The 22,297-nt window shown below is 45.0% G+C and overlaps 1 protein-coding gene across 1 annotated transcript in view; it reads right to left on the reverse strand.

Moving 5' to 3' along the window:
• The window catches only part of LOC142741909 (trifunctional purine biosynthetic protein adenosine-3-like), a 71,710-nt gene that overhangs the window by 36,843 nt on the left and 12,570 nt on the right, over positions 1-22,297 (reverse strand). Inside the window, exons 3-9 of the mRNA XM_075851231.1 lie at positions 16,368-16,542; positions 13,250-13,361; positions 10,518-10,583; positions 10,139-10,237; positions 9,751-9,835; positions 8,770-8,855; positions 7,924-8,062 (exon numbers count right to left, since the gene is read on the reverse strand). Coding sequence (XP_075707346.1) covers positions 7,924-8,062; positions 8,770-8,855; positions 9,751-9,835; positions 10,139-10,237; positions 10,518-10,583; positions 13,250-13,361; positions 16,368-16,542 — 762 coding nt within the window. The remainder of the gene's footprint in view (positions 1-7,923; positions 8,063-8,769; positions 8,856-9,750; positions 9,836-10,138; positions 10,238-10,517; positions 10,584-13,249; positions 13,362-16,367; positions 16,543-22,297) is intronic.

Below are 22,297 nucleotides of genomic sequence, written 5' to 3' on the forward strand. Positions count from 1 at the left end.
ACAGATGATTCTGCAGCAGCATCGGCGTTTGCAGGTAAGTCGATGTAGCTACTTACCTGCAAACGCTGAAGAGAAGTGGATGATACTTCTCGTCAGAACACCCAGCTAGTAAAAGTAGTAAAAACGCCCCGATGTACGCACATAATACACGCCCAGTTGGACTTTTACTGTAAACATGCCCACTTGGACTTTTGCAAGCCTCATTTGCATAAATACAAAAATGGTCATAACTTGGCCAAAAATGCTCGTTTTTTAAAAAGAAAAACGTTACTGTAATCTACATTGCAGCGCCGATCTGCTGCAATAGCAGATAGGGGTTGCAAAATCTGGTGACAGAGCCTCTTTAAGGACGCAGCCTAGTTTTGGCCTTAAGGCTCAGAGCCCATTTTTCAAATCTGACATATTTCACTTTATGTGGTAATAACGTCGGAATGCTTAAACCTATCCAAGCGATTCTTTTTTTATAAATTCTTTTATTTTCATTTTGTTATTTTGTAACACAAAGTATACAAAGGATACACAACACAATTGGAAAATGCCAGTGCAAAACAGTCAACAGGCCACAGGTCGGCTATCAGCATGTGATCACTTTTTACTTCATTTTTTGTGGGCTATGAAGTGACCAAAAAACAGTAATTCTGGCGTTTTAATTTTATTATTTCTTACTGCGTTCACAACGTTATATTGTAATAGTTCGAACTTTTACGGACGTGGCGATAACAATTTTATTTGTATTTTTTTACGTTACTTTAGAGGAAAAGTGGGAAAAGTTTTTTTTAACATTTAATAAAAATTTTTTGCACTACTAAAAACTTTATTTCACTTTTTTTTTACACATTTCATTAGTCCCCCTAGGGCTAATGTATTGCAGTGGATTATCATTTTTATAGGCTCTGGCAGGGCTTAACAGGAAATTAAGAAAGGCAGACCTGGGGGCCTTCACAGGGCACCCCACGATCGCATCGCGTGGGGTTAATGAGCTGTCGGAGTGGGGCACCTCTGTCTTTCTAATGCTTCAGATGCTGCGATCTGGATTGTTCGCAGCATTTAAGGGTTTAAAGGGCCAGGAATAGCGTGATCGCAGTTCCTGACCGTTAGTCCCAGGTGTCAGCTGTAACATAGCTGACACCCGCTGCGTACGAAGCAGCCTCAGCAGGTGAGCCCGCTCCAAACATCACCCCCCACACCACGACGTGCTATTACGTCGTGGTGCGGGAAAAGGTTAATGTACTGGCATATATCTATGCGGCTGCACAGCATACATGATTTGACGGTATTGAAACGTTTGAGGGTGCATGGCATCGAAATAGCATTGATATTTCGATGTATTGTGCAACCCTACAAGGAACACTGTGTGTGGCACTATCTACAGGAGGCACAGTGTGGGGGTCTATCACATAGGGTGCGTGGACCCACTGGGCCATACCGCCTTAACGGTATGGCAGCTGGCCAACAGGACACTAGTCAAAGTCTATAGTTCGTAATAGGTGTACCTGTGGTAGCTTTAGACAGTAGCAAGACAGGCTCGGATGGGACTAGGCAGCAGGCAGGCACCAGGCGTGGTGTAGAAATACAGGCGTGGTACTCAGTGCAGCACGATTCCAACCCAATATGGCACTTGGACTGGGATATCACGGGATACAGGTTATAGGTAGCAGGAATGGGAACAATAGGAACAGGAAGACACTTAGGGGACCATTTGCAGAGACAAACTTAGGTAACGACAGCAACCCTCAGGCAATTCAGGAAGGGGTGCTCATGGGCTTATTTGGTCTTTAATTCAGATGTGTGCTGGCCCTTTAAGAGCGGGCACGAGCGTGCGAGCGCACCCTACAGGACACAGCAGAGTGAAGCGGAAGTGAGGAGGAGATGGAGACCAGCGCTCACTGATCCATGGCTGCGGCCATCAGGAGGTAAGCAAACCTGGCGGCCCGTGGCCATGGGCATTACAGTATCCCCCCTCTTACGCCCCCTCCTCTTGGGGCCAGAGCGAGAGAGAAACTTCTTCAGGAGGGTAGGAGCATTGAGGTTCTCTTCTGGTTCCCAGGACCTCTCTTCAGGACCAAACCCCCTTCAATCCACCAAATAAAAGGTTTTTCCACCCACTCTTTTGGTGTCCAGGATCACCTTAACCTCAAAAGTATCTGATAAACCGCTGGGAGCCACAGCAGGAGTAGAAATCTTGGAGTAGCAGTTCAAGACCACAGGCTTCAGAAGGGAGACATGGAAGGAGTTGGGGATCCTGAGGGTAGGAGGCAGATGAAGCTTGTAGGAGACTGGGTTGATCTGTTGCAAGATCTCGAAGGGTCCAATGAACCTGGGAGCAAACTTGTAAGATGGCACCCTCAGCCAGATATTTCTGGTGGACATCCAGACCTTGTGTCTGCCTTACATTTCATGCATCCAATGAATGGAAAAAACCGGGGAAATCCAAGGGCGCAGCCGTGTCCAGATAAAATAGATTTGTATATGTACAAATAAAATCTATTTTATCTGGACACGGCTGCGCCCTTGGATTTCCCCGGTTTTTTCCATTCATTGGATCTTTTCAGCGGATATTGTACCTTCAAACCTCCGGATTGGGAACTGTGGCGGCAACCGACTTTGACAGAGTTACCTCTGAATGCAAGTGTGGGATGTTATGCTCCTAGCATAACATCACCAGGTCAGTACCTTTGACCCTAATTCTTTTTTCATTATACATACAAATTCAGGCACGATGTGCGCTTTGTTTTTATTTTTTTCTTTGTAGCGTGTTACATTTCATGCAGTCCACCACCAGCAGAATGGAGGATCGGGTTTGCTGCCAGATCTGCAGGAAGTCCCTAAAAGCAGAATCAGCTGCGGGCACTTCGGACATAACGGTCACCGGGAGAAGAATTCGTGGGTGTTGGCAGTAGACGTAACAACGGTGTATTTCTTGTGGACTCGCTAGTATGATTATTATACGAGAACTCGGCCCAAGGAAGAAGCTGCACCCAGTCATCATGCTGCTTGGAGATGAAATGTTGTAGGTAGTTCTCCATGATTTGGTTGATCCTCTCGACTTGACCATTGGACTGAGGATGGTAGGCTGAGGAAAATTCCAACTTTACATTGAGGAGTTTACAGAGGGCTCTCCAGAACTTTGAGGTGAACTGAACCCCCCGATCAGACACGATATGCCGAGGCAAGCCGTGCAGGCAGAAGATGTGTTGGATGAAGAGGGCGGCCAGTCGAGAAGCAGAAGGTAGACCGGTCAACGTAACGAAATGAGCCATCTTCGAAAATCAGTCCACCAGCACCCAGACCGCACTGCAACCCACAGAGGGAGGCAGGTCCGTAACAAAGTCCATTGCTATATGCTGCCAGGGAGCATCGGGCACAGGCAGCAGCAGGAGCAGCCCAGCAGGTTTGGAGTGAGCAACCTTATTAGCTGCGCACACCGAGCAGGATGGAACAAAGTCCATGATGTCTTTGGGCAGCGTGGGCCACCAAAAACGACGGGCAATCAGGTCCCGGATTTTACGGGTACCCGCGTGACCTGCCAGTCTGGAGCTGTGTCCACAGCGGAGCATTCTCCCTCTGTCTGCCAGGCGCAAAAAAGTCCTCCCTGGGGGGATGTCTCTAACTTGCGGAGGGTTGCGAGACAATGCAAGATGGGTCAATAATACTTTGTGGAGACTCCATGGCGTCCCCTGTCTCGAATGACCTGGACAAGGCATCGGCCCTCACATTCTTGTCGGCAGGACGGTAGTAGAGCTTGAACTGGAACCGGGCAAAGAACAGCGACCACCTGGCCTGACAGGGATTCAGTTGTTGGACCGTCTGGAGATAGGTGAGGTTCTTGTGGTCCGTGAATATCAAGAAGGGGTGAACTGCGCCCTCTAGTAGGTGACTCCACTCCTCCAGAGCCAATTTGATGGCCAGTAACTCCCGATCCCCAATCGAGTAGTTGCGTTCTGCGGAAGAGAAAAGTTTAGGGTATGTTCACACGGCCTATTTACGGACGTAAATCGGGCGTTTTTGCCCCGAATTACGCCCGAAAATAGCGCCTCAATAGCGCTGACAAACATCTGCCCATTGAAAGCAATGGGCAGACGTTTGTCTGTTCACACGAGGCGTAATTTACGCGCCGCTGTCAAATAACGGCGCGTAAATAGACGCCCGCGTCAAAGAAGTGACCTGTCACTTCTTTGGCCGTAATTGGAGCCGTTATTCATTGACTCCAATGAATAGCAGCGCCAATTACGTCCCTAATGGACGCGGCGTTCAAGCGCCTGCACATGCCGTTACGGCTGAAATTACGGGGATGTTTTCAGGCTGAAACATCCCCGTAATTTCAGCCGTTACGGACGCCCTCGTGTGAACATACCCTTAGAGTAATAGCCACATACTATTGTCTTGTCCTTGGAACCTCTCTGGAACAGGAGTGCACCAGCACCAACAGAGGAGGCGTCTACCTCCAATGAAAACTGTCGAGAAGCATCTGGATGATGGAGGATAGAGGCTGACGTGAAGGCACTCTTCAGGCTATTAAATGCGGATTCCGCTTCTGGAGTCTGCACGTTGGCGTTCATGCCTTTCTTGGTGAGGGTAGAGATAGGAGATGTCAGTGAGGAGAAGTTTGGAATGAACTGTCTGTAGAAATTGGCGAATCCCAGGAAACGCTGTATGGACCTCAAGCCTTGAGGGCGTGGCCATTCCAGGAAGGCCTTTACCTTCTCAGGATCCATCTTGAGGCCTTCATCCGAGATGATGTAGCCCAGGAAGGGTAGAGCATTTTTCTCAAACACGCACTTCTCCAACTTTGCGTACAGGCGATTCTCCCTTAACCACAGCAAAACTTGACGGACATGTCTCTGATGAGTCATTGGATCTGGAGAAAAAAAATCAAGATTTCATCTAGATAGACCACAACACAGACATAGAGGAAGTCACGGAAGCTGTCATTAACGAACTCTTGGAAGACTGAGGGAGCATTACACAGGCCAAAGGGCATTACTAGATATTCATAGTGTCTGCCACGGGTGTTAAATGCCGTCTTCTATTCGCCACCCCGGCGAATCCAGATTAGGTTATAAGCCCCCCGCAGGTCTAGCTTCGAAAAAATCTTGGGTCCTCGTATGCGATCAAACAGTTCAGAAATCAATGGCAACAGATATCTATTTTTTACCGTGATCTGTTGAGACCCCGGTAGTCGATGCAGGGGCGCAGAGAACCATCCTATTTCTTGATGAAGAAGAACCTGGCTCCTGCTGCGGAGGAAGACTTCCGTATGAAGCCCCTCTCCAAGTTCTCCTTAACATAGGTGGACATGGACTGAGTCTCTGGCAAGGAGAGAGGATATACCCCACCACAGGGAAGGGATGCACCAGGAATCAGCTCGATAGGACAGTCATACGCCCGGTGTGGGGGCAGCGTCTCCGCCTCTTTCTTGCTGAAGACATCCGAGAATGCAGAATAATGACAAGGCAATCCTGCCAAGGACTGAGGCAGAGGAGGCTGAGCCGGACGATTGAGACACTCGGGACCCCACTGCGGAACCTCTCCAGAATTCCAGTCCAGGACTGGGGCATGTAGTCGGAGCCAGGGCAGGCCCAGCAGCACAGGGCTGACAGCCTTAGACAGGACGAAAAATTATAAAGGTTTCTACTTGGAGCTTCAGCGGCTTGGTCACAGCGACAAACGGGTGAGGCAGGGGTAGTCCATTCACCGAGGCAACAATCAACGGCCTCTCCAGAGGGGTTGTAGGCAACTGGAGAAGATCCACCAGGTCTCTCTGAATGAAATTGGCTGCGGATCCTGAGTCCAGATAGGCAGAGACCCGATGTGTCTTTTCGCCAGACACTATGGTCACGGGAATGGACAATTTAGAAGAAAGACCTTCTTCACGCAAGATTGTCTCTCCAACTAACCCTAGGCTCTGGGGCTTTTGGAGACACAGACGCACAAGATGGCCTCCGAGGCCGCAATACAGACATAGTCCCGAAGTGCGTCTGTATTGTCTCTCCATGGTAGACAACTTGAAACTGTCCATCGCTAAAGACTCCTTTGGCGGAACAGCTGATGAGGACAGCAGGGGTTGCTGCAAAGTAGAAACTGGGCTTGGGAGTCCTCCCTCCCGACAAGGATCCGAGAATGGTTCCAAGACGCCTATGTCAATCCGGGCGACCAGAAGGATGAGGTCATCCAGGGTAGACGGCAGATCTCAGGCGGCAAGCTCGTCCTTAATTTCAGGAGACAGTCCCTGCCAGAATGTAGCCACCAAGGCCTCATTGTTCCACAACAATTCTCCAGCCAGGATGCCGAAGTGGATGGCGTACTCGCCCACGGAAGTGTCTCCCTGGCGTAGGTTCAACAAGGAGGCGGCTGCCGACGAGACTCGTCCAGACTCCTCAAACACCGTGCGAAATGTCCGTAGGAACCCCTGGAAGTCACGGGTCACTGGTTCTTGTCTTTCGCAGATAGGGTTCGCCCAAGCTAGGGCCCTGCCAGTGAGGAGAGAGACGATGAAAGCGACCCTTGTGCCATCAGTCGAAAATTCCCTTGCATACAGGCTAAAGTGGATCTGGCACTGGTTAAAAAATCCCCTGCAGATCTTCGTGTCTCCATCATAGCGATGAGGTAGTGGCAAAGAAAATCGGGGATCAGCACTGCCAGGAGGTGTAGTCAGAAGGTCTGTACTACCAGGATATGTAGTAGGAGGAACGGCAGTTCGCACATGCAGCCGATGTGCAATAATGTTCAATGCCTGGAGGAGATGGTCCTGTTGAGACCGGAGGTCTAGCATCTCCGTCCGCATCACTTTTGTCATCATCACGCTCTTGGATTGACCAGCGGGGTCCATGGCCTGAGCGTAATGCCACGTAGGGTGCGTGGACCCACTGGGCCATACAGCCATAATGGTATGGCAGCTGGCCAACAGGACACAGGTCAAAGTCTATAGTTCGTATAGCTGTACCTGTGGTAGCTTCAGACAGTAGCAAGACAGGCTCGGATGGGACTAGGCAGCAGGCTGGCACCAGGCGTGGTGTAGAAGGACAGGCGTGGTACTCAGTGCAGCACGACTGTAACTCAATACGGCACTTGGACCAGGATAACACGGGATACAGGTTACAGGTAGCAGGAACGGGAATACTGGGAACTGGAAGACAATTAGGGGACCATTTGCAGAGATAAACTTAGGTAACGAAAACAACGCTCAGGCAATGCAGGAAGGGGCAGAGCCCTTCTTATAGTCCAGGGTGCTCATGGGCTAATTTGGTCTTTAATTCATGTGCGCGTGCTGGCACTTTAAGAGCAGGCACGAGCGTGCACGCGCACCCTACGGGACACAGCAGAGTGAAGCGGAAGTGAGCGCTGGCGTCTCCTGAGGAGGAGATGGGGACCAGTGTTCACTGATCCATGGCTGCTGGCCGTCAGGAGGTAAGCAAAACTGGCGGCCCGCGGCCATGGGCATTACACTATCTTCAAGGGGCACTGTGGTGGCATTATCTACAGGGGCACTGTGTGACACTTTCTACATGGGGCGCTATATACAGGGGGTAATGTGTGTGGTGCTTTATTTTCATGGGGCACAGTCTATGGAACTATTCTTAGGGGGCACAGCGTGTGACAATATTGGTATTGGGCACTGTGTGTGATATTTGATTTTCAGGGGGCACAGTGTGTGATACGATTGTGTTCTGGGTTTGTGGCAGTATATTCAGGGGCACAGTGTGGCAGTATATTCACTGCACTACACATACTCGGGAAGTACAAGTCAATGGCACATACACCAGATTAGATTTCAATAAAGGTCTGTGGGGGTGCGGCATTTCAATTTTCGCTTCAAGCAGTAGAATCGCTAGAATCTGCCCTGATGCACACTGAATGCAAGTGTGTACATAACCTCAGAATTACAAAGCAAGGAGTGTGACTAAATAATGGGACTTCACTTACTCCAGATGTCCCTCTTTGTTGTGGAAGTATTTGCCACACGTTTATCCAGAGACCACACCACTGTGTGACAAGAGAGTCTTTCCTCAATGGATGATTTGATGACTTCATATAGATCAGGCTTCAGGAGAGGAACAATCATCTGTAGGGACAATACAATAATATAAAGATTTGAGCTTCTACAGATAGCTTCATCAATTCCCATAGTCACAAGGAGGCGCAATTCTAAACAAAGTATCAAATTGCAAAAAATTTTGATCTGCAAAAATGTCACAATATATATGTGACATCAGCCAATAATGTTGCATTGACTTATGTGAATTTGCCACTCTATATATGTATACAATTGTGTGAGAAATGTTCCCAGAGCTAGAGATATGTGACCTAAACTAGTGATCTTGGGGCCGACTCGCTTTGAGTCATTCCATTGATAAACACTACATCCAACTTCACCCTAGCCTGAGATGGCTGATAACAGGGAACAATAGAATGCATTCCGCGTCCCTTCCACACTACAGTCAAAAAGAATGCACTATGTTATGCCTAGGGCAGGACCTGAGGGGGCGGTGCATGACACATAGTCTATCAGTTTTGCCTGAAGTGTTCGTTCAAGATCACACCCACTTTTTGGTATGTAAGAGCTATATCGTTTTAGATCCCCCATTCTTTACCATATTTTATAGTGAAAATGAGCATTGACCTGTATAAACTCTCACCTGTGTTATAAAATGCCATAGCTTCCTTATACATTTTCAAAATGTCCTCACCCTCTGTATACAGGCAGGAGTACTTTTTTGGGGACATATCAGAGGGGGAAGATTCACCAATCTTAGCATGGGGTTGCCTTACCTGGCTCTTCAGGTGTTCAAAAGTGCATATAAATCCAAGAAGAACTGGACCTTTTCCTGTCATCATTATTTTGGCTCCAAAGAGACCTGGTGACATAACGGACAGTGTTTTCCATTAAAGGGATTATGTGGGGATCGAAAATGATTAGCAGTGTAATCACTGCAGTATGGGAGTGCACTCGCTAATATACATTCCGGTCCTCGTCGCCCTCATTCTATATAATCTCTGTACTACTGCTACTGCTTGTACTTAGAGTACAGCGGGGCCGGTCACATGACGAAGAGTCGTGGCGTCATGAAGGAAGATTGTGTAACTAGACTTCCGGTCCCCCAGCAGCGCTATAAAAATCTATGAAAATCTCAGAATCAGCGCGACGGGGGACCGGAATGTATATTAGAGCGTGTATCACATACTGCAGGGACTACACTCCTAATTATTTTCGGTCCCCACAAAACACCTTTAACAATTCTTCTGAGTACAGTACATAGCATCTCTATGTCTTCCAGTGATTTATTCCTAGTCAAATTAATTTTCTCTTCTATTTTGGATGCTCAAAACCAGTGACAGACACACAGCCTGTTCACACCTTTGGGGTGCCTCTTACGAGGTCCCCACTAACTATGAGTATGTGTGAGCTGCATACAGAGTAGAAACAATGTTCACTTACCTTCACTACATGGTCAGTAGTCCTGCTTAAAAGGATTGTCCATTTTACTCATTCTTTTTTAGGGCATAGCGGGATCTCCTCTGCTTATGTCCCCTCTATTAGACAGAGAGTGGACATAGAGCCTCTCACTATGGAGTACACATTGGGACCATGATGCCCGTTCACTGGAATGTGCAATGTGAAATACTACATATCATTATGCAATTATCATTAAGGACACTTATACTTATGCAGATCTGGGTGATAACTGCTCTGTGATAGTATATGAAACACTCATTAGCATAGACATTACTTTGCCAGCATATGACTCTCACCCTTGTAATGCCAGCCCTCGTGTCTCATGGCGTTTATAGCGTTCTGCAAAATGTCTTGAATTTTCTTGGAGGATTTTTCTGACATCTACCAAAAATAATATAAGGACTATATTAGTGCAATAAAAAATTTGTTTTTATTCTGTCGATGGCCAACGGGAATCACTACGGTCAAGGCGTTCACTTGTAAAGACAGTGCACGGGATGTACTAAGCGTCAATATTCTGCCTTTTGTGTCAAAAAAGTGCTATACATGCCATGCACCAAAATTATTATGTGTTTTAGATACTTTTTTCTCTTTCCTGGACAGTTTTTTAAAAAGTATAGAAAAAGGGGTGTGGTGATGAGGAGTTGAAAAATGCGCAAAATTTGTTAACAAGCAACTTCTTACCTGGATGATACCTGGTGATGCAGACTCTGGAATACCATATTTTGTGATGTGCACAAAAGGCAATGGGGCGAGCGAAACTCCATCAGTTAAACACAGGCACTATAAAAGTTATATAAAGACAAAGTTAAAAAAAACAAGGCTCTCCACAAAGAAAATTCTTCTAATGACACGATCATATGAGATGTCATCATGGAGAGCAGCTTCCTCTCGCTAGTAGAGGAGCTCATGTGTTCCAGGACTGTACTTCTCCTGGGGATGGTTTAGTTGTAAAACTTAATGTCAGGATCACAAATGTAAAAAAACACTAGTGCAAATAAAACAAACTGCAGTGATGACCATAACAACTGAACAAATCGGGTTACTGAGCATTTAAACTCACAATGTATTCCTTTCCTTCTAGACGCTCTTCAACTACTAAAGCTGTCGATGCTCCAAGTATCCAGTCCTGCAAGAAATAACATTTTGGATTGTATTAATATTACTATTACACTACTATTACTTCACTATTGCCATTTCTATAACCAGGGACATTGCTAGACTTTAGTTTAAAGTCAATAAAAAAAAACTCTAGTGTGAATGCACCCTAATACCGACATACCAGGACATAATAAAACCACCATACTATGACTAAATAATACCGAGATACCAAGACAGAATATTACCAGAATAAAAAACAATACAGTAGATCACAGTTTACGTCTTCTCTAATTGTAGTCATTGGCTTTCCCTGACTTCTCCATCTGGCCCAGACTGGCATGAAGACTTCTGTAAGAATGTGGGTGGAATCCCTACTCCTTTAAAGAGACTCTGTCACCACATTATAAGTGCCCTGTCTCCTATATAAGGAGATGGGCGCTGTAATGTAGGTGACAGTAATGCTTTTTATTTAAAAAAACGATCTTTTTTCACAACGTTAGGAGCGATTTTGGTTTATGCTAATGAGCTTTCTTAATGCCCAAGTGGGCGTACTTTTACTTTCGACCAAGAGGGCGTTGTACAGAGGAGTGCATGACGCTGACCAATCAGCATCATGCACTCCTCTCCATTCATTTACACTGCACTAGCGATATAGATATATCGCTATGTGCAGCCTCATACACAAGCCCTAACATTACTACAGTGTCCTGATAATGAATACACATGACCATCCAGCCTGGTCGTCATGTGTACTCAGAATCCTGACACTTCTGACTCTTTTTTTTGTGAGATTCCGGCAAGTGAAACCAAATCTCGTTTAGCTCCGAGATCTCGCGAGATTTCGTATCCGTTGCCGGAATCTCACAAAAAAAGAGTCAGAAGTGTCAGGATTCTGAGTACACATGAAGTCCAGGCTGGATGGTCATGTGTATTCATTATCAGGACACTAGTAATGTTAGGGCTTGTGTATGAGGCTGCACATAGCGATATATCTATATCGCTAGTGCAGTGTAAATGAATGGAGAGGAGTGCATGATGCCGATTGGTCAGCGTCATGCACTCCTCTGTACAACGCCCACTTGGTCGAAAGTAAAAGTACGCCCACTTGGGCATTAAGAAAGCTCATTAGCATAAACCAAAATCGCTCCTAACGTTGTGAAAAAAGATTGTTTTTCTAAATAAAAAGCATTACTGTCACCTACATTACAGCGCCGATCTCCTTATGTAGGAGACAGGGCACTTATAATGTGGTGAGAGTCTCTTTAAAGGTCCAAGTAGAGCTGTATTCACATTTGCCAGATCTGGTGTTCTTTATTTTCTACAGTTTTTTTTAAATTTGTGCTTAATTTGTGTTTTCCTCCTCTGGGAGCACATCCAGTAGAAGACATGTTGCGTTCTTTATGCCTTATTTTTCATCTGTATTCTAACGTTATATTTTATTTTGCACGTTCAGGCAAAGATTGTTGGCTTGCTTGGATCTAAATTTTTTGTTACCGGGAGAAACGGCCCAGACACCATTGTAGTTAGTTGTCTGTCGTGCCATAATAGTGCTGGAACATTATCAGCGTGGCTACAGTGAGTCCTTGTGCTGTCTTTACGACTGTCACAGTGTTCAATGCTCAGGCGTTGTGTAACAAGCTGCTACGTGAGAGACTAGCTGCTGTTAATGCCAAGCAGCAGGTGTGCGAGCCCTAAATCAAAATCGGTCCGGGAGCATTGACGGGCATGAGCTCCCCTGTGTGTTGCCAGTGATCCACTATATGTTGTGGGTGACTGGCAGGAGGTTCCCTGCAGAGTAGCGCAGAGCAACAGTGAGCAGTCTTAGAGACCTAGTAGGCCGGAGGATTTACAGACGACCGGGAGATTGCATCAGGGTGGAGTACCCCTGACACTGTCCTACAGGTAATAAGTGAGGCAGCCATCTTCACCTGCCTGAACTGTAACCTGTATTCAAGTAGTTGTGCCTCTCAAGTGTTTCTGCTGAGAAGTGTTCAGTTTTGTCTACTGTGGTCGCGTGTGAGTGCCACACCGGCCTGAGTAAAAGACTTTGTTTTACCATCACTCCTGGTCTCCATCCCATTCTTTCCATGGCTACCCTGTCTTGGCCGTATACGATATAGGCCCCACTATACACTTATTCCAGCTATGACTCGCCTCTGCAGAGTATTTGTGCCCAGAAGTCTTTGGCTTCTTGCTTTTTCAGCACATGCCCCTCAGTGTAGCTATAGATGCCCTCCTATGACAGCCACAGCTGTTCCCACAACAGACTCAATGCCCCCCCGAAGTTCCATCTAGGACATAACATCAATGTCTACTTTGTTGGGACTGTACTGCCATTTGGAATAAGTGGGTTCCGATACAATTAAATAAATGATCAGGTCTTCTTAGACCGTCTCACTGTTCTCCACCATCATGCACCCTACTGTGTACATTTGATGGTCAAGCGGAATAGGTGAGGGGATTCTGTTAGCCTCTATGGAAAGTAATGTAAGGGGGATAATATGATCTTTATTTACAATTTTAGAAGAAATGTTGGTGGCCTCACGTTAAGCCTCATTTATGGAAACTAGTTCTGAAAAAGTCAAATCTCTGATTCCAGCAGGGCACCCTTCAGTTATAGCAACGTCCAAAGCACAATGTAAAGTCTGTATTCATAGACCATGATTGTTACATTATCACACAGTTGTTACTTACTTGTGTAAGTTGTTGTACAGCCCTACAAGCTTCATCTTTATCTTTGGTGATGTAGAAGTCTTTTCCAGAGGAGGAAGTCATGGCCTTTACCACTAGAGCAGGAAAGTCTGCACTGTAATAATATAACGCACGCTTTACAAAACAATTCATATCTATTAAATAGGTTTCCTGGATTTATATAAATAATTAATCATCAATTAATTATTTCTGATATACTTTGTGTTTCAACTCTGCTTGCTTTAGTATCAGGACTGTACGATTAGGGTGGTATTGGCCCACCATAGTACCAGAGGATCCTTCAGTGGGTCCAGGCTCTGACACAAAAATGGGTCCCAGAGGTCCAGCAGAAGACAACCCCATCTTAAGCCAACCTCTTATCTTAATCAAATTAAAATTCTATGTACGCGTTATCTATTTACTACCCTAAACCTCTACAGATGATACCATTATTAGGTGTTAACTTCCAATTCCCACTAGACCCCCAGTGATATTAGATATTAGCCCATAACCACTCTAGAGCACCACGGATATTACCGCTTAGTCTTCGTTCACATCTGCATCAGGACTTTATTCCTGGGTTTCCGTCTGCGCTTTCTGTCAGGGGAACCCATGAACGGAACCCTTACTGAAACAAATGAAAACCATAGGTTTCCGTTTGCATCACCATTGATGTTACTGGTGACGGATCCGGTGCAAATGGTTCCCGTTTGTCACCGTTGTTTAAGGGTTCCGTCGTTTTGACGAAATCATAACTGTAGCCGACTGCGCTATTCATTCCATCAAAATGACGGAACCCTTACACAACCATGGCAAACGGGAACCATTTGCACTGGATCCGTCACCATTGAATTCAATAATGAACTATACCGAATAAACAGAGCATATAGCCATGTGTATATAAGAATATAGCAAATTGATTTAACAAATAAGACAAACGATATTACAGAAACATAAAAAGACAAGACTGTAGTAAAAGTATGTGGTATATTGGAGTGAGACCAAAAAATGCTGGATGATATGTATACATTAAAAGGCTATTATGAATTCACACAGAGTATAAGATTGACCCCAAATGGGTCGAAGTACTAATGAATTCTAATCCCACATAGGTAATTCCCAATAATAGAGTGGGAGAAGAAAAAGTGCCAGTGCATAAGAGTATATTTCAATGAACAGCCTTACCCATTTCGACAAATAAGAGGAGAAAAACTCGCTCGACCACAATCACCCCAATGCGCGTTTCGCTACGAGTGCTGAGGAAACCTATACGGTTCTGGTGCTGTATTTAAGTACTGAGCTTTGTTCTTGTGCTGTATATATGTATGAGCTTGATTCTTGTACTGTATATATGTATGAGCTTTGTTCTGGTGCTGTATTTAAGTACTGAGCTTTGTTCTGGTGCTGTATATACGTACTGAGCTTTGTTCTGGTGCTGTATTTATGAACTGGGCTTTGTTCTGGTGCTGTATTTATGGACTGGGCTTGGTTATGGTACTGTATATATGTACTGAGCTTGGTTCTGGGGATGTATTTATGTACTGAGCTTTGTTCTGGTATTGTATATATGTACTGACCCTGGTTCTGGTATTGTATATATGTACTGAGGTTGATTCTGGTGCTATATATATATATGTACTGTGCTTGCTTTTAGTGCTGTATTCATATACTGAGGTTGGTTTTGGTGCTGTATATATGTATTGAGCTTGGTTCTCGTGGCGTATATATGTATGAGCTTGGTTCTTGTGCTGTATTTATGTACGGAGCTTGCTTGTGGTACTGTATATATGTCAGAGCTTGGATCTAGTGCTGTATTTATGTACTGAGCTTAGTTGTGGTACTGTATATATGTATGAGCTTGGTTCTGGAGCTGTAATTATATAAGATATATTTATAATAACAAAATTGCAGGGCAGATGGAATTGTTTTCAATTCATTGTATATTTAATGAGCACCTGACTAGTAGTTTTAACCCCTTGAACCGCCATCATGCGGTAATACATGACCCAAATGTATGTTTTTTTTCAGATGTGGAAAAATCTATAAATTCAACTTTTAAAACGGCGCACACTATATGCTAATTTCTCATTAAAGGGACATGGGGCGGTGCCGCTATCTTGAAGTGTCACATAGCCCTGCCTCCAAACCCACCTTTCCATGTTTGAATGACATCCCCCTGGCTGATGCAACTTTCTTGGATGCGCCATTGCCTTGTACTACTTGGGGGGCTGTGTGGCACTATACACAAGGTGGAGCTGTGTGGCACTATACACATGGGGGAGCTGTGTGGCACTATATACAAGGGGCTGTGTGGCACTACTAAGGGGGGGCTGTATGGCACTATCTACTAGGGGGCTGTATGGCACTATTTACAAGGGGGGCTGTGGCTCTATCTACAGGGGGCTGTGTGTAGCGCAATCTACAGGGGTCTGTGTGTGGCACTATCTACTAAGGGGGGGCTGTGTGGCACTATATACAGGGGGCGCTGTATGACGCTATATACAGGGGGGCTTTATGGCGATATCTACAGAGGGCGGTATGGCACTATCTACAAGGGGGAGGTGTGGGGCGCAATCTACAAGTGGGGTGTGACACTGTCTATAGGCGGGCTGTATAGCACCGTCTACAGGGGGGGCTGTATGGCACAATCTACATGGAGCACTATCTATAAGGGAGGGCTGCGTGTGGCACCTGGCGGGGCCCCAGTCAAGAGTTTGCTGTGGGGCCCAGTCTTTCCTAGTTACGCCCCTGCCTCTGACTGTATGTTTGTATAATTGAAGGGGTTTTCCCGTCCCATAAAATGTATCACTCCTATTGAAGTGAATGAGAGAAGGATGCAATACTGTGAACCACGCTACAAGCTACAAGCGCTACGGCCCCTTCAAAACAGCTGATCGGCGGGGGTGCCGGGAGGGGACCCTGACCGATCACATATTGATGGCCTATCCTGAGGATAGGCCATCAATTTATGAGACTGGAAAACCCCTTTAAGACAGGTGTCAATGATCGTGTAAAAGCTGTATTGGTGGAAAAATAGTGCAACTCACATCTAACAACCAGCTCATACCAGTCATTACTCATTTTGGACCACACTTGGTCCTAGCAGGTAGCATTATCTTACTAGGTGATGAAGCTGCAGGCTTTGTGAGGGTTAATGAAAGATTTCCATCTTGCTGTTGGGATATCAAGTCTCTGCATAAAATCTTTGGCAATTTTCTTGTTATCTTGAAGTTTAGCAGCCTTCATGGTGGGACCAAAACACCTTATCCCAGACCTAGTCAGATCATCAATGAGTCCTTAAAGATAGAAGCATAGCGATTACATGTATGATCACCTCATTAAAACTAGAGAGGAACCACATAAAAAGAACTTCTCCGTGCCATGGGGACCTTTCAAGGAGTTGTCTGGTTTAGAAACCCCTTTTAAAACATCCTATTAGGATATTCAAGGTTTCCATCAATAAGCCAAATCAGGAAGCAGTTATGTACAGTGTCATCCTCCGGAGGACACAACACATCCATGTATTATGCAAACAGCATATTGATTTCAATAGAAACTGTGCAATGCTTCATTTCACCTCTGGTGGTGCTGCAGGCAGTTTCCCCACATATTACAGCTAATCGCTGGGGGTCTCTGCATCGGGACACCCTGTGATCTGCTTATTTTCAGGGGACACATCTAACAAGGTTCACTGAAGTGACAACTGAGTAAAATATACCTTTTAATAGTAACTCGTTTTAAAAACAGGGGTAACACACCACTGTGAAATAAGCCCCACCGTGAAAATTTAAAAGCGTATTAAACAAAAAACACTGAGTCATTATGATAAATATATCTCAGTGTTTGTAACAATATTTCACTGGAAACAGCATTTAACCTGGGCACAACAGTAGTACAATCCCCAAAGTGCACCAGTGTCCGTACACAAACACCGGATCTCCTAGCGCTGGGTGTAAAACAATGCTACTGTCCCCTATGCAGACATTCCATATACAATGAACGACCCTACGCGTTTCAGATACTCATCCTCAGGGGTCCGTATCTTGGTCACTCTGGCCTCATCACCAGCGATAATAGTATTCAACAGCAGATATTCTGCTGTGCGTCACGGGAAGATGCTCGTATCGATGTCAACGGCATACTTCATTGCAGGCGCTGGGTTACTATAAGCACCAAACTCCACCCCTCGTATTTGGCGGCGCTACATGAACTGACCAATCACAACACCCTCTCGATTCGTGACACCTGCCCATGTGACCCCCCGCCGTCAGCTGACAGCCAGGGGTCATCATCGGACGCATCAATCCGAACGCGCAGGCGCAGTAGAAGCCAGGGACGTATCGCCCGGACTGCCAAGTAAGAGGAAGGTAAGAGCAAACCGATAATTTGTTTGTAAGTATGTCTTGCGGGACAGTTACCCACCGCAAGTGGACTACCTCAAATAAGCAACTCTCTCGTTTATAAACACATATTGGGTGGACAAGATAGCGGAATCCCTCCCATTTAAAATTTCTGACACAAGATCTCTAAATATGTTAACTGGCCAAAATGGCCATATCAAACATAGTACACTATGCAGAATACAACCACCCACCCAAAAGGCAACCCAAGGTGAATATTGGCCGCCTAAAGAGGAATGGTATTACATATTAAATAAAACACGTATAATTAGTCTGCTCGTTTAAACCCGCTGGTTGTATGCATGCCAGTCTATGGATCCATTGGGCTTCTTTGCGTAGAATTAAATTGTCCCAGTCACCTCCTCTTTTAGGGGGTCTAATGAGTTCAATTGCTTGAAACTTTAAACATGCTGCATGGCCTTGGTGTTTGGCATGCACATGCTTAGATATTGGGGTGTCCCTAGCATGGATAATGTCTCCGACATGCTCCCTTATCCGGCGCCGAAATTGTCGCGCCGTTTTACCCACATAATTAAGGGGGCATGGGCATGTAATAAGGTAAACCAACCCCGCTGTTTTGCAATTGACAAAATCACGAATGTTGTATTTCTCCTGTGTTGCAACACTGGTAAAGCTATTCCCTTTGAGAATGAAGTCACAAGCTTTACAGCTACCACATCTAAAAGTGCCTGGTATTTGTCTATCCAGCCACGTACCCCTAGGTGTAATGGGGTCAAAACAGCTATGCATGACTCTGTCCCTGATGTTTTTCCCTCTCCGATACGTGACAGAGGGCCACTGTGTGATCTGATCAACCAAATCTGTATCAGAACTGAGAATACGCCAATACCTTTTCAGGATTTGCATGATCTCATTTTGTTTAGAATCATAGGTGCCTATGAGTCTCGTAACTTGTTCTTGTTTACGTTTTTTAGGAACCAGAAGACATTGCCTATCTGCGTCCCTTGCTCCCTCATAGGCCTTTCTGATTACACCCTTGGGGAAGCCTCTATCCTTCAATCTTATCTTGAGTTCCTGAGCCTGGCACTCAAAATCACCCATGGAGCTACAATTCCTGCGTACTCTCATAAATTGGCCTTTTGGAATACCACGTTTGAGGGGATAAGGATGACAACTGTTCCATTGCAAGAAACTATTGGTTGCTGTTTCTTTCCGGTGTACCTTTGTACGAATTGTGCCTTCTCCTGTTTTTATAATTTTCAGATCCAGAAAAGACAATTCTTTTTCACTGATCTCACACGTGAACCTAAGCCCTATATCATTTGTATTGAGGGCTGCTACAAAACTATGGAACTCCTCTGCTGTAGAGTTCCAAAGAAGCAGCACGTCATCAATATATCTAATCCATAGTCCAATGGACGAAGTCCATTTGGTAAAATTGTCCCCAAAGACAATTGTCTCCTCCCACCAGCCAAGAAATAAATTTGCATAGGTGGGAGCGGCAGGACTCCCCATTGCAGTGCCACATTGCTGATGAAAGATCTTGTCTTCAAAGATAAATATATTTTTTTCAAGAACAAATTGTAATAACTGCAAAACAAATTGGTTATGGGCTGCAAACTGAGTGCCCCTTGATCCAAGGAAGTACTCGATCGCCTTATAACCCAATTTGTGAGGTATGGATGAATACAATGCCTCAACATCCAGGCTAGCCAACAGTGTGCCTTTCTCCAAAGAAATACCATCAATCTGTTTCAGAACATCCATAGTGTCACGTACATATGATGTGAGACTCAAGACAAAAGGGCGCAACACCTGATCAACATATGTACTCACATTTTGAGTTAGATTATTAATGCCTGAAACAATAGGTCTGCCACGTAAGGGGGGATACCCTTTGTGGATTTTGGGCAGGCTATAAAAACATGCCATGATGGGAAATTGTGGGAACAGGAACCCAAACTCGCTTGCACTGATCAAAGATCTGCTCTTTGCATCACTCAGAATGCCCAGCAACTCTTTCTTGAACAGTGCTGTGGGGTTATCCTTCAAAATTGTGTAACAGTCAGGGTTAAGTAAAATGTCCTCACACATTTTTTTGTAGTCATCTCTGCCCATGACCACGATGTTCCCACCTTTATCAGATGCCTTTAGAACAATATTTTGTTTTTTCTCTAAAGTGGTCAGAGCTACTCTTTCGGACCAGGACAGGTTGTTGTCTATGCCCCTAATGTCCTGACTAAGATTTTTAATCTCATCTCCCACCATTTCCACAAATAAATCCACATTGGTAAAGTCTCCTATAGGTGGCAGCTTCCTACTCTTCAATTTAAGATTGGTGAAAGGACCTAGACCTGGGGTTCTACCAGATTCCTCTAGTAACCCCTCTAAGGCCACCAGGCCTTCCATATCAGATTCTTCTAACCCCAATTCAATGCATTTTTTTCTATTATGGTGTTTGAAGAATTTGATCCATTTGAGTTTGCGAGCAAACAGATTAAGATCCTTTATCCAAGAAAATGAGTCAAACTTAACAGTGGGGACAAAGCAAAGTCCCTTTTCTAGTAGCGTGCTCTCTGATGCACTCAAAATATATTCAGATAGGTTTATGATTCGTAGTCTATCCATATTTCCCTTCACTAATCCTTTTGTCCCCTCAGCATGTAGCGGGAAATGGGGGGATTGTTGGCTAAAAAATTATTGCCACTGTTAGAAGAGGCTCTAGCACGGCCTCTATTTCTACCTCTAGCTCCTCCCCTGTATTTTTGTTTCCCACCACTACCACCAAAGAAAGGGCCCACTCTTTCAGAGTCTGTTGTTTCACTCTCTGATGTGAAAGGGTCAGTTTCCCTCGGCCCCCTATTAGTCTGTTGATATTGCTGTTGTTGGGTATTGACAAAGTCGTAAGCTTTTTTCTCCCTAAATTCCTGTAGGTCTCTCTGGAACTGGAAGTGTTTACGTTCCTTTAAATGATTAGTGAACCTTTCTAGAGTTTGTTGTAGGATTTTATCTTTTTTATCAAAACCAGGGGTATCTACCAAAGACTTAGCTGCCTCAATCTCTTTTTTGAGCTCCGCACTAATAGAGTCAAACTGGACTTTCTCTTCCTCCACTAGAATCTGCATCAGCCTAAGTGAACTCCCTGTGATCTCCTGTTCCCACCTTTCTTTTATATTAGTGGTTTTTAATCTTGATGCTGGAACAATGGGGACCCTAAGGCCTCTCGGAACTATATTGTTTTTTAGATAGTTTTCCAAACTCTGGATCTCCCACCAGCTTCTAGTATATCCTTATGTAGTCTATTAAGGTTTTTAAAGGTAGTTTTGAGAGACGCACCCTGTGCTGTATACATCAGTTCACATTCAGAAAAGACACTTTTAGCCTCACTCATCCACCCTTCCGTATTTAAATCAGAGAGTGCAAAGGCTGCCATACCCAGATATATTGAAAGTAATAACTGTATGGATTAAATATAAATTCACTGTATAAATTGATATAAATATAATTGTGCTCCCACAATATAAAGAAATTAGAAGGTTCACTGAAGTGACAACTGAGTAAAATATACCTTTTAATAGTAACTCGTTTTAAAAACAGGGGTAACACACCACTGTGAAATAAGCCCCACCGTGAAAATTTAAAAGCGTATTAAACAAAAAACACTGAGTCATTATGATAAATATATCTCAGTGTTTGTAACAATATTTCACTGGAAACAGCATTTAACCTGGGCACAACAGTAGTACAATCCCCAAAGTGCACCAGTGTCCGTACACAAACACCGGATCTCCTAGCGCTGGGTGTAAAACAATGCTACTGTCCCCTATGCAGACATTCCATATACAATGAACGACCCTACGCGTTTCAGATACTCATCCTCAGGGGTCCGTATCTTGGTCACTCTGGCCTCATCACCAGCGATAATAGTATTCAACAGCAGATATTCTGCTGTGCGTCACGGGAAGATGCTCGTATCGATGTCAACGGCATACTTCATTGCAGGCGCTGGGTTACTATAAGCACCAAACTCCACCCCTCGTATTTGGCGGCGCTACATGAACTGACCAATCACAACACCCTCTCGATTCGTGACACCTGCCCATGTGACCCCCCGCCGTCAGCTGACAGCCAGGGGTCATCATCGGCCGCATCAATCCGAACGCGCAGGCGCAGTAGAAGCCAGGGACGTATCGCCCGGACTGCCAAGTAAGAGGAAGGTAAGAGCAAACCGATAATTTGTTTGTAAGTATGTCTTGCGGGACAGTTACCCACCGCAAGTGGACTACCTCAAATAAGCAACTCTCTAGTTTATAAACACATATTGGGTGGACAAGATAGCGAAATCCCTCCCATTTAAAATTTCTGACACAAGATCTCTAAATATGTTAACTGGCCAAAATGGCCATATCAAACATAGTACACTATGCAGAATACAACCACCCACCCAAAAGGCAACCCAAGGTGAATATTGGCCGCCTAAAGAGGAATGGTATTACATATTAAATAAAACACGTATAATTAGTCTGCTCGTTTAAACCCGCTGGTTGTATGCATGCCAGTCTATGGATCCATTGGGCTTCTTTGCGTAGAATTAAATTGTCCCAGTCACCTCCTCTTTTAGGGGGTCTAATGAGTTCAATTGCTTGAAACTTTAAACATGCTGCATGGCCTTGGTGTTTGGCATGCACAT

Source organism: Rhinoderma darwinii, chromosome 2 (assembly GCF_050947455.1).
Source record: "Rhinoderma darwinii isolate aRhiDar2 chromosome 2, aRhiDar2.hap1, whole genome shotgun sequence".
Taxonomy (NCBI): Eukaryota; Metazoa; Chordata; class Amphibia; order Anura; family Rhinodermatidae; genus Rhinoderma; species Rhinoderma darwinii.